The 16588-nt window shown below is 36.2% G+C and overlaps 1 protein-coding gene across 2 annotated transcripts; it reads right to left on the bottom strand.

Annotated features, from left to right (window-relative positions):
- Positions 1-1849: 1849 nt before the first annotated feature.
- rgs18 (regulator of G protein signaling 18) lies at positions 1850-8300 on the bottom strand. Of its 2 annotated transcripts, XM_016245044.1 has the most exons (6): positions 8176-8300; positions 7935-8026; positions 6765-6863; positions 6483-6544; positions 4401-4567; positions 1850-2340 (listed from the first exon to the last, which is right to left on the bottom strand). In XM_016245044.1, exons 2-6 carry the CDS (start codon positions 7985-7987, stop codon positions 2095-2097), a joined length of 627 nt encoding a protein of 208 aa, XP_016100530.1. In that variant the 5' UTR covers positions 7988-8026; positions 8176-8300; the 3' UTR covers positions 1850-2094. The 2 variants fall into 2 exon arrangements, with proteins under 2 accessions (XP_016100530.1, XP_016100529.1); XM_016245043.1 differs by lacking the exon at positions 8176-8300 and having other exon boundaries at positions 7935-8108.
- Positions 8301-16588: the final 8288 nt, after the last annotated feature.

The following is a 16588-nucleotide window of genomic DNA, read 5'->3' as shown; positions in this document are numbered from 1 at the left end:
TGCTCCAAATATAAATTTAGTAAAATGTTGGATATACATATTTTAAATTCCATCTTTGACTGCGTTCTGCTTGGTGGCACCCAAAGTTAGACATTATGCATTCCAGTAGCCTGTCTGCGCATGCATAATTGATGACTGCTATGAGACACTAGCAGTCTGGTTTGATAGGATGACAGTGGATCAGACGTGGGTCTCGCTGAAGACAGCTGGAAGTCTGACATGAGCTCTAATGACTCGCATCAGGAGGTAGATGTGGCCATCTTGGAGAAAATGATTTGTGGGGAAAAAAAGAATACATCACTGGGATGAAATCTCGACAAATTGCAAACACTGAGTACCTGTTAGCCATGTCTGCATAGCACAACTAGTGTCAGCCTCGAGCGACACACCCGCGGACCTCCCAAAATCTGTCTGCAGAGTGCATGCGAAACCACTGCAAGCTCCAAACAGATTTCATTCGGTGGTCAAAGTGGGCGGTTCTTGACTAAAATGAGCTGTGTTGCAGGGATGACACATTTTTGTATGCCAAAACCTGGAAATGAGTTAGCATTTTAGCACTTCCAGTTTTATCGGCCAGAAGTCAATATGTTTTTTGAATGGATTTTTGGTTAAATGCTTGAAATAATGTCTGGTTAACACAGCTCAAGCTCAAGATATCCCCTCAGGATTTTTAAAGCTTTTACTTGTCTGGACAAAATTGCTCATAAGTGGCTAAATGGGACTACAGAGGTTGACAGGGACATTAAAAGTCATTATGCAAAACAGGAAAACCCATCTACTCACTACTCGCTTTCACAGCCTCGTTGTATTTATAATAATGCTCTGGCAAACTATTCTAACTATTAAAAAAAAAGTGTTGTTGAAGCTTAATGGTGGAGACATTGAAGTCATGCAACTGTGGTGTAGTTTGTTTTTAGCTTTTGGTGACAGTAAGCTTCGAAATTCATTAAAGCGGTCCTCGACTTTAGTTTGCAACTTTATGCACACCGTTTTTTTCAACCCTGATTCCAAAACCCCTTTGTTTGGCCTTCATAAGGCGGACAAACTTATTTTCATTGTTCCTGAACATTATAACCCCATCGTTTATCTGTGTGCTGCACATTTTATGGAGGACAGCAGTATGGCAAAATTGACACCATCATTAATATTTACAGCTGAGCAGATGAAATTTGCAGTTATGGTAAAGGCTGTGTCATTTCCAGAGCACGCTCTAAGCGGTTTGCCAATCACAACGCACTGGGCTAGCTAACCAGTCAGAGCACATTTCGTATTTCGGAAGGAGGGGTTTCATCGAAACGGGAACTAAATAGGGTGTTTGAGACAGAATAGGAAGAGAGGTGCTGTAATAATGTAAAATATGTGAAAAATAATCTGTTTTTGGAACAATCAAGCATGAAGACCTATTCTAGTACACCCCAAAAACTAAATCAAGATTTCATAAAAGGCCATAATTGGACCCCTATAACGTTTTTTTTGTGTAATGTGTAAGAATCGTAAACTTTTGTTGGTCACAGAGTTTCTTTTCTGCAATAACACAAAAACCAATGGAAAAATCCTACTGGGGTTTCAATGTCAGCCTACAAAAATACCTGATCAGTGTAGTGCTCTATTGGACCAGACTTTAAATTGATAACCAAAAGTCTGGCTACACAATCAAACTCCATCCTAAACATGGATTTTTGGAAAAAGTCCCATCCCACTTTTTCCTCAGAAATGTGTTTTTATTGTTCAATTCTTCAAAGTTCTTTCAAGGTTTTGCTCTCTTTACTGTCTTTGAGAGTGACGCAACTGTGGCCATTGTTACAGTTAGCTGTAGGCCAAATTAAAATACATTTATATACAGTTTATTATACAGAAATTAATCCTTAAACAGGTATTTACAATGTTTAGGCATTCTAAACATGTAGATTAAATTAAGCTTGGCACGAAATCCTTCAAGCATAATCGAGCATTTGACAATCATGACAGAATGATTAGTATTTAAATACCAGCCCACAGGATCTAATGTTAATAAATAGCTAAGAGGTGTCACATGATCAAGTGCTATTGACAATATACAACAACAACAACAACAAAACCTATAGCATCACAAATCTACAACCAGGCCGCTGTGCCTTCAGGACGTTCATTAAAAACAAAGGAGCGGGACCTTCTCCTGGTCATAGTGGGAGGGCCTGCTCTCTTGGTCAGGGCCAAGTAGGTATCGGAGGTGAGGAATCGTGGGTAGCAGTCTCTTTTCATTAAGCTGTAGATTTTATTTTGTGCTGCATCAAAGCAGGACCTAGTGGGCTTAAGGATGTTCTTCTCAATGGTTGCCTTGGTTGAGTAGTCGATGTTGATCTGAGGGGAAAAAGAGCAAAACGTAAAACATGAGGACGTCAAAAAAAATGAGTTTTCAATAATTGTGCACTATGATGAAATACAAGATACATGAAGTTATGCAAGATGAAAAACGATGTCGTAAGGCCAACTATGATTTCGCCATATTGCTGATCTGTGTTTTCTTCTGCTTTAGAATAATCTTATGAGCAGGAGATTCGCGGCTTGTCTTTCAGCCCTTTCAGTCTATTTTTTAGAATTCTTGTTTTTCATGTGCAAAAATGCACTGTAAAAGTCTGAGACCAGAGTGAAAATCTTGGAAATCTGGAAATAAAGTTTTAGTATTTTTTGAAAACTTTTAAAACAAGATAAAGCTGACTTTCAGCAGTGCTACCTTCCATTCTTAGTTGCTTTTCGTTCTTCGGTCAGACTAGAGTGAGTGGTCCCTGCCTCATTTTCACTTCTCAGCTTTTCAGAGTCTATTTTCTCAGCTGTGTGGGTGGCTGAGGGGGAGTTTGCAGCCAAAAGCAGGAAAACCACACGGTCACATATCTGCCCCAGTCATGTGACCGGGGGCCGACAATGGCCTCTGCGCAAACACAATGGCAGGTCTTTGATGGTGATGCAGCACAGCACTACACCACAGACATCATTTAACGGAGCCATGTTTGTTTTTAATGTGACTCTCACTAAGGTTAACCAAAGTGCAGCTTTATTCGTCACCATCAATAAGGTGCTTTTCTAAATAGCTTGTGTTTATTTGTTGTGGGGTCTGATAAACAGGTTGTAGTGGCGTAATGAAAATTCAGAATACTTGGAACCAGTGTTGGGGAAAGTTACTTTTAAAAGTAATGCATTACAATATCGTGTTACTCCATAAAAGTAACTAATTGTGTTACTTAGTTACTTTTTATGGAAAGTAATGCATTGTGTTACTTTTTTGTCACCTGGGCTCGGCTTGCTTTTTTATTTTTAATAACAAAAAAACAAAAACCTAGAAGTTATATTTGTGGCAATTGTAAAAGCCCTTTCACACTAAAAGTGAAATTAATAAACCTCAGGCTGAAGCAAGAGCCTCTGTCTCTGCACCTCACTCCCAATTTCTCTCAACACGGGACAGGAGAGCTGTCAGTGAATAAATGGGAAAACAAAGTAACTTGCGTTACTTATTTGTAAAAGTAAAATTTAAAAGTAATGCTTTGCTTTACTAGTCAGTTGAAAAAAAGTTATCTGATTACGTAACTCGTGTAACTTGTACTGTGTTTGTGCTTGGAATATAGTGCAACAGCCCAAAGTTTTCTGCTTATAGCTTTGGAACTGAATAGCCTAAATGGCTAATTTCTTTGTTCAGTTCCTTGAATAGTGCAGATTTCAATGATAGATTTCTGCCTGACTAGATCTTCCTTGTTCAAATTCATCCTACTGTTGTTTTATTGGCAAAATACGGGCTAAAGAGCATAAGATATAGGCAAAAATGCTATAATTTTGGAATAATGTTATGCATAACATCATTTGGAATAATGTCATTTTATGTCATTTCATGTGTCGTTCTTTTCTGTAAAATTGTCTCAAATCACCCAAAACGTTCAGTCACATATTGAATGATTGGCGCACTCTAAAAAATGCTGGGCTAAATTCAACCCAGTGCTGGGTAAAATAGGGACAAACCCAGCAATTGGGCTGTTTTGACCCAGCGGTTGGGTTAAATGTTTAACCCAACCTTCTGGGTAGTAACCCAACCACTGGGTCAAAACAACCCAATTGCTGGGTTTGTCCCTATTTTACCCAGCACTGGGGTTGTATTTAACCCAGCATTTTTTAGAGTGTATGGAAAAGAGCAAACAGCACATTTTTTTTTAATTATCCTTTTGTGTTCCATAGAAGCAAGAAAGTTTGGAATAACATGAAGGGTTTCTACAGTTTTTTTGTCCACTAGGATTTCTCAAAAATCTGTCAAAGTGCAAACAGAACAGGTACATCTCATTGAAATGACTGTTTCTATCCTTTACATATGCATTTGTGCAAAATTAAAAACTGTATCTACCCTGTCCTTACTGTTCAAAATGCAAATGTGTATATACCTCTTTGGGGGCTTCCTTGTCGATGAAAATTACATGTATCTGTTTGGCTTTAGACTGCAGTTTGGTTGCAGACTCGGTGGTCTTAAAGTCTTCACAGGCTAACCAAAACTCAATGTTCTCCTCACTGAACTGAGTGCGCAGAAACTGTGTGAAGACTTCTACCCCACCTGAAACAAGATGAAACATTAATCACTAAATGAATGAGTTACAGATGAGTAAATTTAAATGGACAAAACAATTTGTGCAAGTATCTGTTAGTATTCTTCTTCATGTTCTTCCACATCTTTTTTTGCATTGGAATATCTATGCAATAGACTATAGCAGCTGTACACTGTAAAAAATGACCGTGAATTTAACGGTAAAAGACTGTAAAAATGCTACAGTAAAAACCTGTTAAATGGTTAACAGTAAATTCCCCTACTATATATGGTGAAAAACTTTATTGGACATTACATGTATTGGAGATTAATTTTACGGTAACATACCATTTTTGGAAGTGAAAAAGACCGTATAATTTACAGTGAATAACTGTAAATTGACATTCCATGAAATCCCTGCGTTACATTTCAAATGTGATGTTTTTTTGTTGAAATAACTATGTTTTTTCTTAGCTTTTTCTTATCAGTTTTGTATATTAGGGTTTTGTGCTACACCTAATGTTGTTAAATGAATGTTTATTGCATTATTTCAGTTTTACGTGTGTTACCATGATGGTGTTTGGTGTTTGTGTGAATGACACTGTGCACCTTCTATATATGTTATTATTTAAAAGCTGCTTGTGATGGGCTTTGGTTCATCATGTGACTTTCTCATCATCTCCTGCTTTTGGTGGTTATCAGTGTATTACAAAGGTACAAAACAGATTTCAGTACTTCCATAAGGTTGGTGTATTAACATTATATCAGTTAATGAAATTACGGTATTTAATTGTAAATTTAAGTTCAAACCGTAAAACCTAAACCGTTGCTACCGTAATTTTTACGGTAAAATTCCGGCAACCACAGGCAAGGTTGCACGTTTCTGCTAATACATTTTGAACTGACTAGCCTAAAGTGATTCATTTCTTTGTCCAGTTACTTGAATTATACAGATTTCAATAATATAATTTCTGCCTCATTAGATCTTCCTTCTTCAAACCCATCCTACAGTTGTTATATATGAAACATACTGGCTAAAGAGCATAAAACTAATTTCTGTAAAATTGTCTCAGATCACCAAAAATGTTCAGTCACATATGGAATTATTGGCGTTCCACATGATTCTCCAGAAAAACCTTCACAAGTTTGCTCACCAAGACATCAAACAGGAAGTGAGGCATTATATCTGTAATTACACTTTTGTATACTGACACAGACTGTTCTAAAAATCATTTAGCCACATTAAAGTGTAAATACAATGCAAACTTGGTTGCAGTACAACCGACTGGTCCAAAATAATACAACTTTGTATAGTGGTAAATTGGTAATGCATTAACTAGGAATGAGAAATATTTTTGTTACAGTTTTTATTAATCTTTGTTAATGTTAGTTAACTAATGTTAACAAATGGAATCGTACTGTAAAGTGTTACTGGGAAATTTGAACTACTTTTCTTAAATTCACCATCTGCAATGCAATGACCAAATCCGCACATCGTTACAATGTCCAGTCGGAGGGCCCATAATAGCTGTTTGCAGCTATATTTATTATTATCTAATCTATACAACTATGCTAGACTTACACGCACAAAGACATCAACACAGACAGACAAAGCACATTCCAGGTGGCACAAATCAAAGTGTGTGTGTGTGTGTGTGTGTATGTTTTTTGAATCAAACTATTCAATAGAGTTCAATAGGTTAGAATGACATGCAAACCAGAAAGTTCAGAACCCTGTGTAGCTTTAAGAGGAAGTGTTACCACAGTGCTAGCTATAGGTACTGAAGCACAAAAGTCAGTCTGATCTTCAGAACCCTGTGTAGTCACAAGCAGGTGATGATCCTATGGTTACAATGAGATGCACACTTCTACTTCAGCTCAATATGACATTGAGAAACATCCAGTATGCTAACTACAGTACACTCCCAAGACAAAGAGATCATACCTGAGTGACTCAGCAGCTCCTCAAATGAATCACCCCATCTCAGAGCCACGTCCGGTGCGATGCTGTTCAAATCACATTCATCAGTAAATACTTTAAGTGTTGGAAAGGTGCTTCATGAATAGTGTCACATTTATCTGAATCGTCCTCTCGATGTTAAACAGTGACACTTTGACAATACTGCAGTTCAATAAATACTTCTCATTTTATTGATTAAACAAAATAGTGAATCGTGTATGTGTATGTGAATGTGTATGTGTATGTGTATACATGCTAAAAGCTTACTGGTTAGTTTTAGCTGGTGGCTTCTTTTCAGGACTGACATTTTCATGCGATCCAGACTTTGCCAGAAGAAGACTGAGTCTACTTTTTTTATCCTTATTCCTGCAAAGAGAAAAAGCAAAATCAATCAATCAATCAATCAGTCTATCTATCTATCTATCTATCTATCTATCTATCTATCTATCTATCTATCTATCTATCTATCTATCTATCTATCTATCTATCTATGGCAGGGGTGGCGAACTCCGGTCCTGGAGAGCCGCAGCCCTGCAGAGTTCAGCTCCAACCCTAATTAAAACTCACCTGCCTGTCGCTTCCTAGTAACTGTTCAGACCTTGATTAGCTTGTTCAGGTGTGTTTGATTAGGGTTGAAGCAAAACTCTGCAGGGCTGCGGCTCTCCAGGACCGACGTTCGCCAACCCTGATCTATGGCATCATATTGCGTTGTGCATAAATGTATACATATGCATGCATTAAATTGCATGTGTTACTTCAACCAGGCACTAAACCAAAGAATCGTGACAGCTATAAGGGGAAGTGTTAACACAGTGCTAGCTATAGGTACTGAAGCACAAAAGTCAGTCTGATCAACAGTTATAAGAACAACACGGTAGTTCTGGTGAAACACACACAATGTCTATTGTTTTTATATTTACCTCTCATGCATTTCTATTTACACCAATAGTTTTACTTTTGTTTCTCACTATAATCATCTTAGCAAAGAAAGGTTTTAGACATATCTCTGGTTCAGCACTGAGATACTACCATTGTTCTTAATATAAGATATATTCATAAAACAAGGTACATGCTGTAAGTCTAACATGTGAAGCAGACACAACAGCAGGTGTATTGTACACTGATTTATGTTCTCTGGTGTAGGACGATTTGTTCTCTTAGCCTTTTTCTTCTTCTTCACTGAATCGAATAAAAGGTTGCTTTACTACATCCCAAAGGTGCAACATTACAAAGATGAAAGACAAACTGATTCGTGTTTGGTCACAACGATGAGCTCCAGAAATAAAGGAAGTCTCAAACAACGAAGAGAAAACTACCCAAACTTAATTTCAATGCACTTGCTAAAAGAATGTTCACAAACCCGAGAGGGTGAATGCGCAAGACAACATCTACCCCCCGCCCCCCAATGCTTTCAGTGCTAATATGAGAAAACTGTACCTCAAGTGGGTCTCTTTCATTCTGCAGGCGAGCAGCTCGTCCTCACTGAGCATTTTGAAATATGCTTCCTCCTTTGGGGCAGAGAAGTTAAACTGAGGAAACAGAAACACAAAAATCTTCATGCTCTTCCCTCTTGTTGACACTCACACATCAACACAGCAGGTCCTCAGTCTAATGTAATCGACCAAACACTGAAGCTCATATTTGTGTGTTAAGTGTGTTAAGAGGTCATTTCCCATACCTGTTAAGATGACTTCCTGTCAGGGAAACTACCCGCCGTTTACTGTAATATCTCACTGCCTGGGTTTCCTTGCTGTAGGACGTCCATCTGCTAGCACAGTTTACATCTTTTTACATTTATTTTCAGGCAATATGCTTCAGGCAGGTTTTACTTAACATCCTACTTCCTTCTAAGTGACAACAGGATGGTGGCTTGTCAGTGTGTGGCCAGAGGTTTCTGAAGTACTCAGAGGGAGGTCTGAAGACCCTGTGAGGACTGTGTTAGGTTTTCCAACTAATCAGCAGACTTCTGCTATGACTTATGTAAAGGGGAATGAAAAGTATGGATGTCTGAAAACAATCTAAATCCTTTTCCTGTTCTTAGAAATGCACTGTATGCATGTATTCATCCAAGTAATCTTCAACAAATGTTTTATTTAATTACTAAAATGCCAGGTGGTGCAATTATAAAGTACAAAAAAAAAGCTTTTACACATCTTAATCGTATCAAATATACCTTGCAATTTTTTTTAAATAAATACTTTAACATGGCATAACCCAGGAAAACTTATATATATATCATCAGATATCATGTTTTTTTTTTTTGCATCGAAATATAAAAAAATCTAAAAGTGAAAATGAATGGCTACAGGGTGTTCTCTGTATATGATATAACATGACATGATATGATATGATATGATATGATATGTGACCCTGGACCACAAAACCAGTCTTAAGTCATTGGGGTATATTTGTAGCAATAGCCAAAAATACATTGTATGGGTCAAAATTATTTATTCATATATTTATTCATATATTCTTTTATGCCAAAAATCATTAGGATCATGTTCCATGAAGATATTTAGCAAATTTCCTACTGTAAATATATCAAAACTTTATTTTTGATTAGTAATATGCATTGCTAAGGACTTCATTTGGACAACTTTAAAGGCGATTTTCTCAATATTTAGATTTTTTTGCACCCTCAGATTCCAGATTTTCAAATAGTTGTATCTCGGCCAAATATTACCCTATCCTAACAAACCATACATCAATGGTACGCTTATTTATTCAGATGATGTATAAATCTCAATTTCGAAAAATTTACACTTAAGACTGGTTTTGTGGTCCAGGGTCACATATAATATGATATGATATGATATTATACCAATACATTTTTACATTTTTGGTCATTTTTATCATCAACAATTATGTAAGTCTGTTGCAATTGTAATGATTTTATTAATAAATTATCAAGACATAATGTGAATTATCACTATATTTTTTCGAGATATTCGAGAGGTCTTCTGAAGATTTCAGAGTTGGCTGAAACTAATCCTAGCGTTAGTTAAAAGACCAACGAAACGGTCGAGAAAGACACACTCTGTATACCTACTGTGGCTGTTGCCTCTGCAGAGTCATTATAATGATGGACAAATCCGTTTCGGCACAATAAATGACAGGAGGGAATAGAAATGTCCTCAGACAGAGACAAGGGTGACATCTTCATTTAATCAACAGCCGTAGAGGCTCACAAACAAAACCACACAATCCTCAGAGTGTCCTTTTGAGGGCAGGATCTCAAGTGCATCACTTAAAGGGGTCATATGATGCGATTTCAATTTTTCCTTTCTCTTTGGAGTGTTACAAGCTCTTGGTGCCTAAAGAAGATCTGTAAAGTTGCAAAGACCAAAGTCTCAAATCCAAAGAGATATTCTTTATAAAAGTTAAGAGTCAACCACGCCTACCTAAAACGTCTCGTTCTAACACGCCCCCACATGTCTACGTCATGATGTGAGAAGATTTGCATAACGCCGCCCAAATGTTCACGCAAAGAAAGAAGGCGTAACTTTTATTCTCGCTGTAGTATTGTTGTTGCCGCCGCCGCCATGTTGAGAAGGCAATGTGTTTTGTTGTGAAAGCGAAACTACTTTGTTTGGCCTTCCAAAAGAGGACGATATCCGCTTCGTCATGCCTGGAGCTGATCCGTGCTGGTCGCCGAGGAAATACATCAACTTCGTGCTGTGGATTGCCGGATCGGCTTTCACCGTGGACGAAGCGGAGTCCAGCCCGGGGTCGTCACATGTGGTTGCCGCAAGCCCGCCGGCCACTCCTTCGTCGAATCCGCCGGCCGTGCCGTTCTTCCAGAACAGTTCAACCCAAATATTCAGATGTGTGCAGCGCATTTCATGGAGGACCGTTTCCTGATCCTGGGAGAGTAGACTACAATGCCGGCTGTTCTGACTCACAGACTGTAAGTAAGTTTTTTTATATTTAAAGAATTTGCCACTGATGATTCAAACGCAAGTTTTTTGGACAGTGTAGAGTAGCACTTGTTGTTTGTCATTTCTCCGATCACAAATGCAGACATGGTTTTATGTTACGCTCCGGCCAGACACGGCATCACAGTATGGTAAGGAGCGTAACATTTCCGTCACACGCTTGAGGTATTCGGCCAATCACAACGCACTGGATTGCTGGCCAATCAGAGCACACCTAGCTTTTCAGACCGATGAGCTTTGTAAAAATCGAGTGTTTCAGAAAGGCGGGGCATAGAGGAGAAACAATAATGTACAGTATGTTGAAAATAATGTGTTTTTTGAACCTTACACCGCATAAACACATTTCATTACACCAAATACACAAAATAATGTTCTTTTTAGCAACATCATATGACCCCTTTAAAGGATTTGGGCAGCAGTTAGTAAAACTCTTCAATTTGCATACAGAGACATCAACCATTCACACATTTGCAGAATTAAACACTCTTTACTTGCTGACAAATAGAACCGTTTCTGCCATCTTTAGTTACTTCTAGGCCAGGCCAGCTCATTCATCGAAATAAATGTCAAGAATATTCAAATATAACATTTCTGAAACAGAACAGCTTACAGAAATATGTTTTAAAATTGAAAATATATAGATAGGCCAATAAATTAAATGCTAATAGGTAGGCCTATGTATTACAAAATGTTCTTCAAAGAGCTAGAAAACGAATATATATATTTTTTATCTTTTTTTTTTGTCATCTTGGGTAAATGCAAAAATGCATTATTATTATTATTATTATTTTTTTTTACATTTGGGACTCTAAAAATATATGTAAATTGAAAATATATTAAAAATGGAACACTTGCATAAAAAAACCCCCACACACTTTTGGGGGCTTGATTGGCAAGGTTATGAGCAATTTTAATCTGTCAATGAGTATTATCATAAGTAATGTGTTTTTATGACGAAGTAGTAGCTTGAGACTACTTTTTACTTTTACTCAAGCATGAATCATTTGTTATAACCATCAGATTCTCATAAGCTCTTGACAAAAAAGGGGAACACGAGACAGACAGAAATTGAAAGTGAAATGTGCTGATGAGAAGAGCGACTTCCTGTCTTTAACGCTGGCGAAAACACATGTACTGACATCGACACATGCCCTTTGACACCTGATTTGCATTCCAACTGCAGTGAGTTCATCAAGTTTAGGAGTTTCAGGATTTCTTTCAAATGCCTTTCAAATTCCAGTTCACTTCCTGAACTGAATCTGGATTCAGCCAGCAAAAATGATGCATTCATTCCAATTTAAATTTAAGGAAGTAAGATTAAAATGGGTGAAATTCTAAGAATTTCATATAACTGCTGTAAATAATACATTTTCTTCATTATATATATATATATATATATATATATATATATATATATATATATATAAATACATATAAACATGCTGTCATGCAACATATGGTGTATTTCCAGAATTTTAGATGATCTTAATAATCAGTTCTGAATGGCACCTATAGAAATTTGTATTTGAAGTTAATCAGTTTAAATAAAACATATGCATAATAAACAACAACAACAACAATAATACTAATTATTTTTATTATTATTATAAGGTAATTATATGATAAGGTACTACAATGTAAGAATACATCAACTTCGTGCTGTGGATTGCCGGATCGGCTTTCACCGTGGACGAAGCGGAGTCCAGCCCGGGGTCGTCACATGTGGTTGCCGCAAGCCCGCCGGCCACTCCTTCGTCGAATCCGCCGGCCGTGCCGTTCTTCCAGAACAGTTCAACCCAAATATTCAGATGTGTGCAGCGCATTTCATGGAGGACCGTTTCCTGATCCTGGGAGAGTAGACTACAATGCCGGCTGTTCTGACTCACAGACTGTAAGTAAGTTTTTTTATATTTAAAGAATTTGCCACTGATGATTCAAACGCAAGTTTTTTGGACAGTGTAGAGTAGCACTTGTTGTTTGTCATTTCTCCGATCACAAATGCAGACATGGTTTTATGTTACGCTCCGGCCAGACACGGCATCACAGTATGGTAAGGAGCGTAACATTTCCGTCACACGCTTGAGGTATTCGGCCAATCACAACGCACTGGATTGCTGGCCAATCAGAGCACACCTAGCTTTTCAGACCGATGAGCTTTGTAAAAATCGAGTGTTTCAGAAAGGCGGGGCATAGAGGAGAAACAATAATGTACAGTATGTTGAAAATAATGTGTTTTTTGAACCTTACACCGCATAAACACATTTCATTACACCAAATACACAAAATAATGTTCTTTTTAGCAACATCATATGACCCCTTTAAAGGATTTGGGCAGCAGTTAGTAAAACTCTTCAATTTGCATACAGAGACATCAACCATTCACACATTTGCAGAATTAAACACTCTTTACTTGCTGACAAATAGAACAGTTTCTGCCATCTTTAGTTACTTCTAGGCCAGGCCAGCTCATTCATCGAAATAAATGTCAAGAATATTCAAATATAACATTTCTGAAACAGAACAGCTTACAGAAATATGTTTTAAAATTGAAAATATATAGATAGGCCAATAAATTAAATGCTAATAGGTAGGCCTATGTATTACAAAATGTTCTTCAAAGAGCTAGAAAACGAATATATATATTTTTTATCTTTTTTTTTTGTCATCTTGGGTAAATGCAAAAATGCATTATTATTATTATTATTATTTTTTTTTACATTTGGGACTCTAAAAATATATGTAAATTGAAAATATATTAAAAATGGAACACTTGCATAAAAAAACCCCCACACACTTTTGGGGGCTTGATTGGCAAGGTTATGAGCAATTTTAATCTGTCAATGAGTATTATCATAAGTAATGTGTTTTTATGACGAAGTAGTAGCTTGAGACTACTTTTTACTTTTACTCAAGCATGAATCATTTGTTATAACCATCAGATTCTCATAAGCTCTTGACAAAAAAGGGGAACACGAGACAGACAGAAATTGAAAGTGAAATGTGCTGATGAGAAGAGCGACTTCCTGTCTTTAACGCTGGCGAAAACACATGTACTGACATCGACACATGCCCTTTGACACCTGATTTGCATTCCAACTGCAGTGAGTTCATCAAGTTTAGGAGTTTCAGGATTTCTTTCAAATGCCTTTCAAATTCCAGTTCACTTCCTGAACTGAATCTGGATTCAGCCAGCAAAAATGATGCATTCATTCCAATTTAAATTTAAGGAAGTAAGATGTGAAATTCTAAAATTCTAAGAATTTCATATAACTGCTGTAAATAATACATTTTCTTCATCATATATATATATATATATATATATATATATGTGTGTGTGTGTGTGTGTGTATAGTCTAAAATTAAATTTCATTCATTTTTTAAAACTGCCAAAAATTATTATTATTATTATTATTATTATTATTATTATTATTATTATTATTATTATTATTATTATTATTATTATTATTATTATTATTATTATTATTATTATTATTATTATTATTATTATTATTATTATTATTATTATTATTATTATTATTATTATTATTATTATTATTATTATTATTATTATTATTATTATTATTATTATTATATTATTATTATTTGTTGTGGCTGCTTTTATTTATGTTGTAATTTTTAATTTGGTTTAAATCTGTTTTGTGCTAATTGTCAATATCAGAACAGAGTTAAATTGAATAAGTTAATCAGTTTACAAATGTGAATAATAATAATAATAATAGTGCTGGATTTCAATCCTGAATTAAATTCAAATCTGTTTTATTTTAATTGCCAGTATTGGACTACTATATAATATTGGAAGTTAATCAACATAAATAAAAAGTGTGCACAATAATGATAATAACAATAATAATAATAATAATAAATTATTATTATTATTATTATTATTATTATTATCAGTTTACTTTTTGCGCTTGCAATTTTGAATTACAATTCCCCCCCCCCACCCCCCATTCAATTTCTGTGTGTTGTAGCCAATTCAGTAAATTAAGACTCATGAACTGACAGGAAGCTGATTCTTAAATTCTGAATATTAGATCTTGAGGAGATCTGAGCAGACTGTTCTTTTGCCACAGACAAGACTTTGAACACTGATGTGGTAATACCATCCAGTACATCCATATTTTTTTCCAGTACTAAAAGAGCTTGTTCCTCAGCGGATCACTTTCATTCCTCCAAGAGCAGAAGTGGCTTCAAACTGAATGGTTAGTGGCCTGTTGTTAAAAGGACCCTCATGTGGTAGAGTCTGGCCCTCTGCTCTCATCTATCCAAGTAGCACTATAGCATCTGTGATGGTAGACTTCCCACTGTCTCCTTTCTCTGCAACTACCTTTTCATCATGCGTTTGTTTGAGCATTCTTTTTCTGCCCGTCACACATGCTGATTGAAGGCAAACAGGGCTGTCAGTAGGGCATGGGTTCGACCGAGGGAATTCAAGCCCTGACTTGATTTACATTCATGAGTCATCAGCTGCTTTAAATATTATTTGCCATTCATTATTCTGAAACAACATATGACTTTTACATATTTGTGTGAATTTTCAGTTCATTCCAATTTAAAGGAAAGCTGAAGGTAAAGCAGAAGGTAAACTGAATTCATGTTCGCCATATCTTTATAAAAATGTCCTGTAGTGGTAAAAAATGATGTTATGATATATAATATAGCACTAAATGATTACCATATTTCTGCACTATGGCATTTTCATGGTACCTCCAAGGATACCATGACCCAAAGTGCAAAAAAAAGAGAAAAAAACATGGTACTGCTATGTTATTTAGTGTACTGATTCAGTCAATCGTAGCAAAGGCTCCTTCATTCAAGTGTGTAAATGACAAATCTTCCGATATTATAGCATCAGACTTTGAAAAAGAAATAATTTGTTATTTGAAATAATATTTGTGTTATGATCCTCTGCGCGCTGATGAGAAAAGCAGTGACTTTCAGTAAATCCATTTCCCTAGCAGTTCAAAATAACCCCAGACACCTGCTTAACAACAACATAAAAGACAGTCAACTTCAAGTGACGTCACTTCCTTAACAACACACTTGACAGACTTGGATACAAAAATTACTCACTAGGCAGGATGCAGGGTTTTTCTCACAGAAAACTGTAAAGAAATTAGAGATGTATAGTAGATACCAGCAAGCCATTATCAATATGAGTAGGGGTTTTCAGGGATATGACACCTGAAGAAAACACCTTTCTACTAATTTACTGGAACAGTTCAAATTCTTGACACATAGGGGCCAGCTTTATTAATGGTACCAACTGACACCATCAATACATGTTGATGTTTAGCAATGACCCTGATGTGTCGGGGACTCTTCAACCAAACCTCTGTGGCCTCCAGTTATATACCGCTGCTGTGCATTGAAACATGCAAACAATAACCTACAGCATGGTGCAAAGCTAATGGATATTTCATCCAAAAATTTGCATTTTTTTCGTGCCATTTACTACCCTTGAGAATTAAAATTGCAGACATTAAGAAACAATATATCTTCAGAGAGTTATATATTTATATATCTCTTTATAAAAACATATCTTTATATATTTGATATACATGGGAAACTCATAAAGGTTTTATCTAAAACAACATGAGGATGAACACACGGTGACAGATTACACATGATTTTTAAAGACGTTTTTATTTACCAAAAGTAAGCTATAGTAAATGAACTATGGTCTATGAGCTATTTTCCATTTCAGGCCCCACAATGTAAAATGGTTTTGGGGGGGGGGTGCATTTGGTTCACACAATGGTTAAATCAAACCGTGCTCACACACACATGCACACACACACATACACACACACTCACTCTCTCTCTGTCTGTGTGCCAGATGACCTAAATGATGCCCCTTATTTATGAGTGTGCGATATTGACAAAAATTCTATTATATTTCTGGGGGGATTTTTGTCAATAACGATAATTAATATTTTGCAGAGTGTGTTTTTGTGCTGGTTTAGGCTTGTCATGTATAAATAAGTATGACACTAAAACCGCCAGTAGGTGGCGGCAAGTGTCTGCTTTAATGAATGATTTATTGAATCCTTCAATCAAACGATTCGTTCAAAATGGCTGATTCAATTAGAATCGATTGATCGATTGAATCGTCTTTATGAATGGATCATT

The sequence above is a fragment of the Sinocyclocheilus grahami genome, unplaced genomic scaffold, assembly GCF_001515645.1.
Source record: "Sinocyclocheilus grahami isolate Dianchi unplaced genomic scaffold, SAMN03320097.WGS_v1.1 scaffold742.1, whole genome shotgun sequence".
Lineage (NCBI taxonomy): Eukaryota > Metazoa > Chordata > Actinopteri > Cypriniformes > Cyprinidae > Sinocyclocheilus > Sinocyclocheilus grahami.
This window is presented reverse-complemented; position numbering and strand designations above follow the sequence as displayed.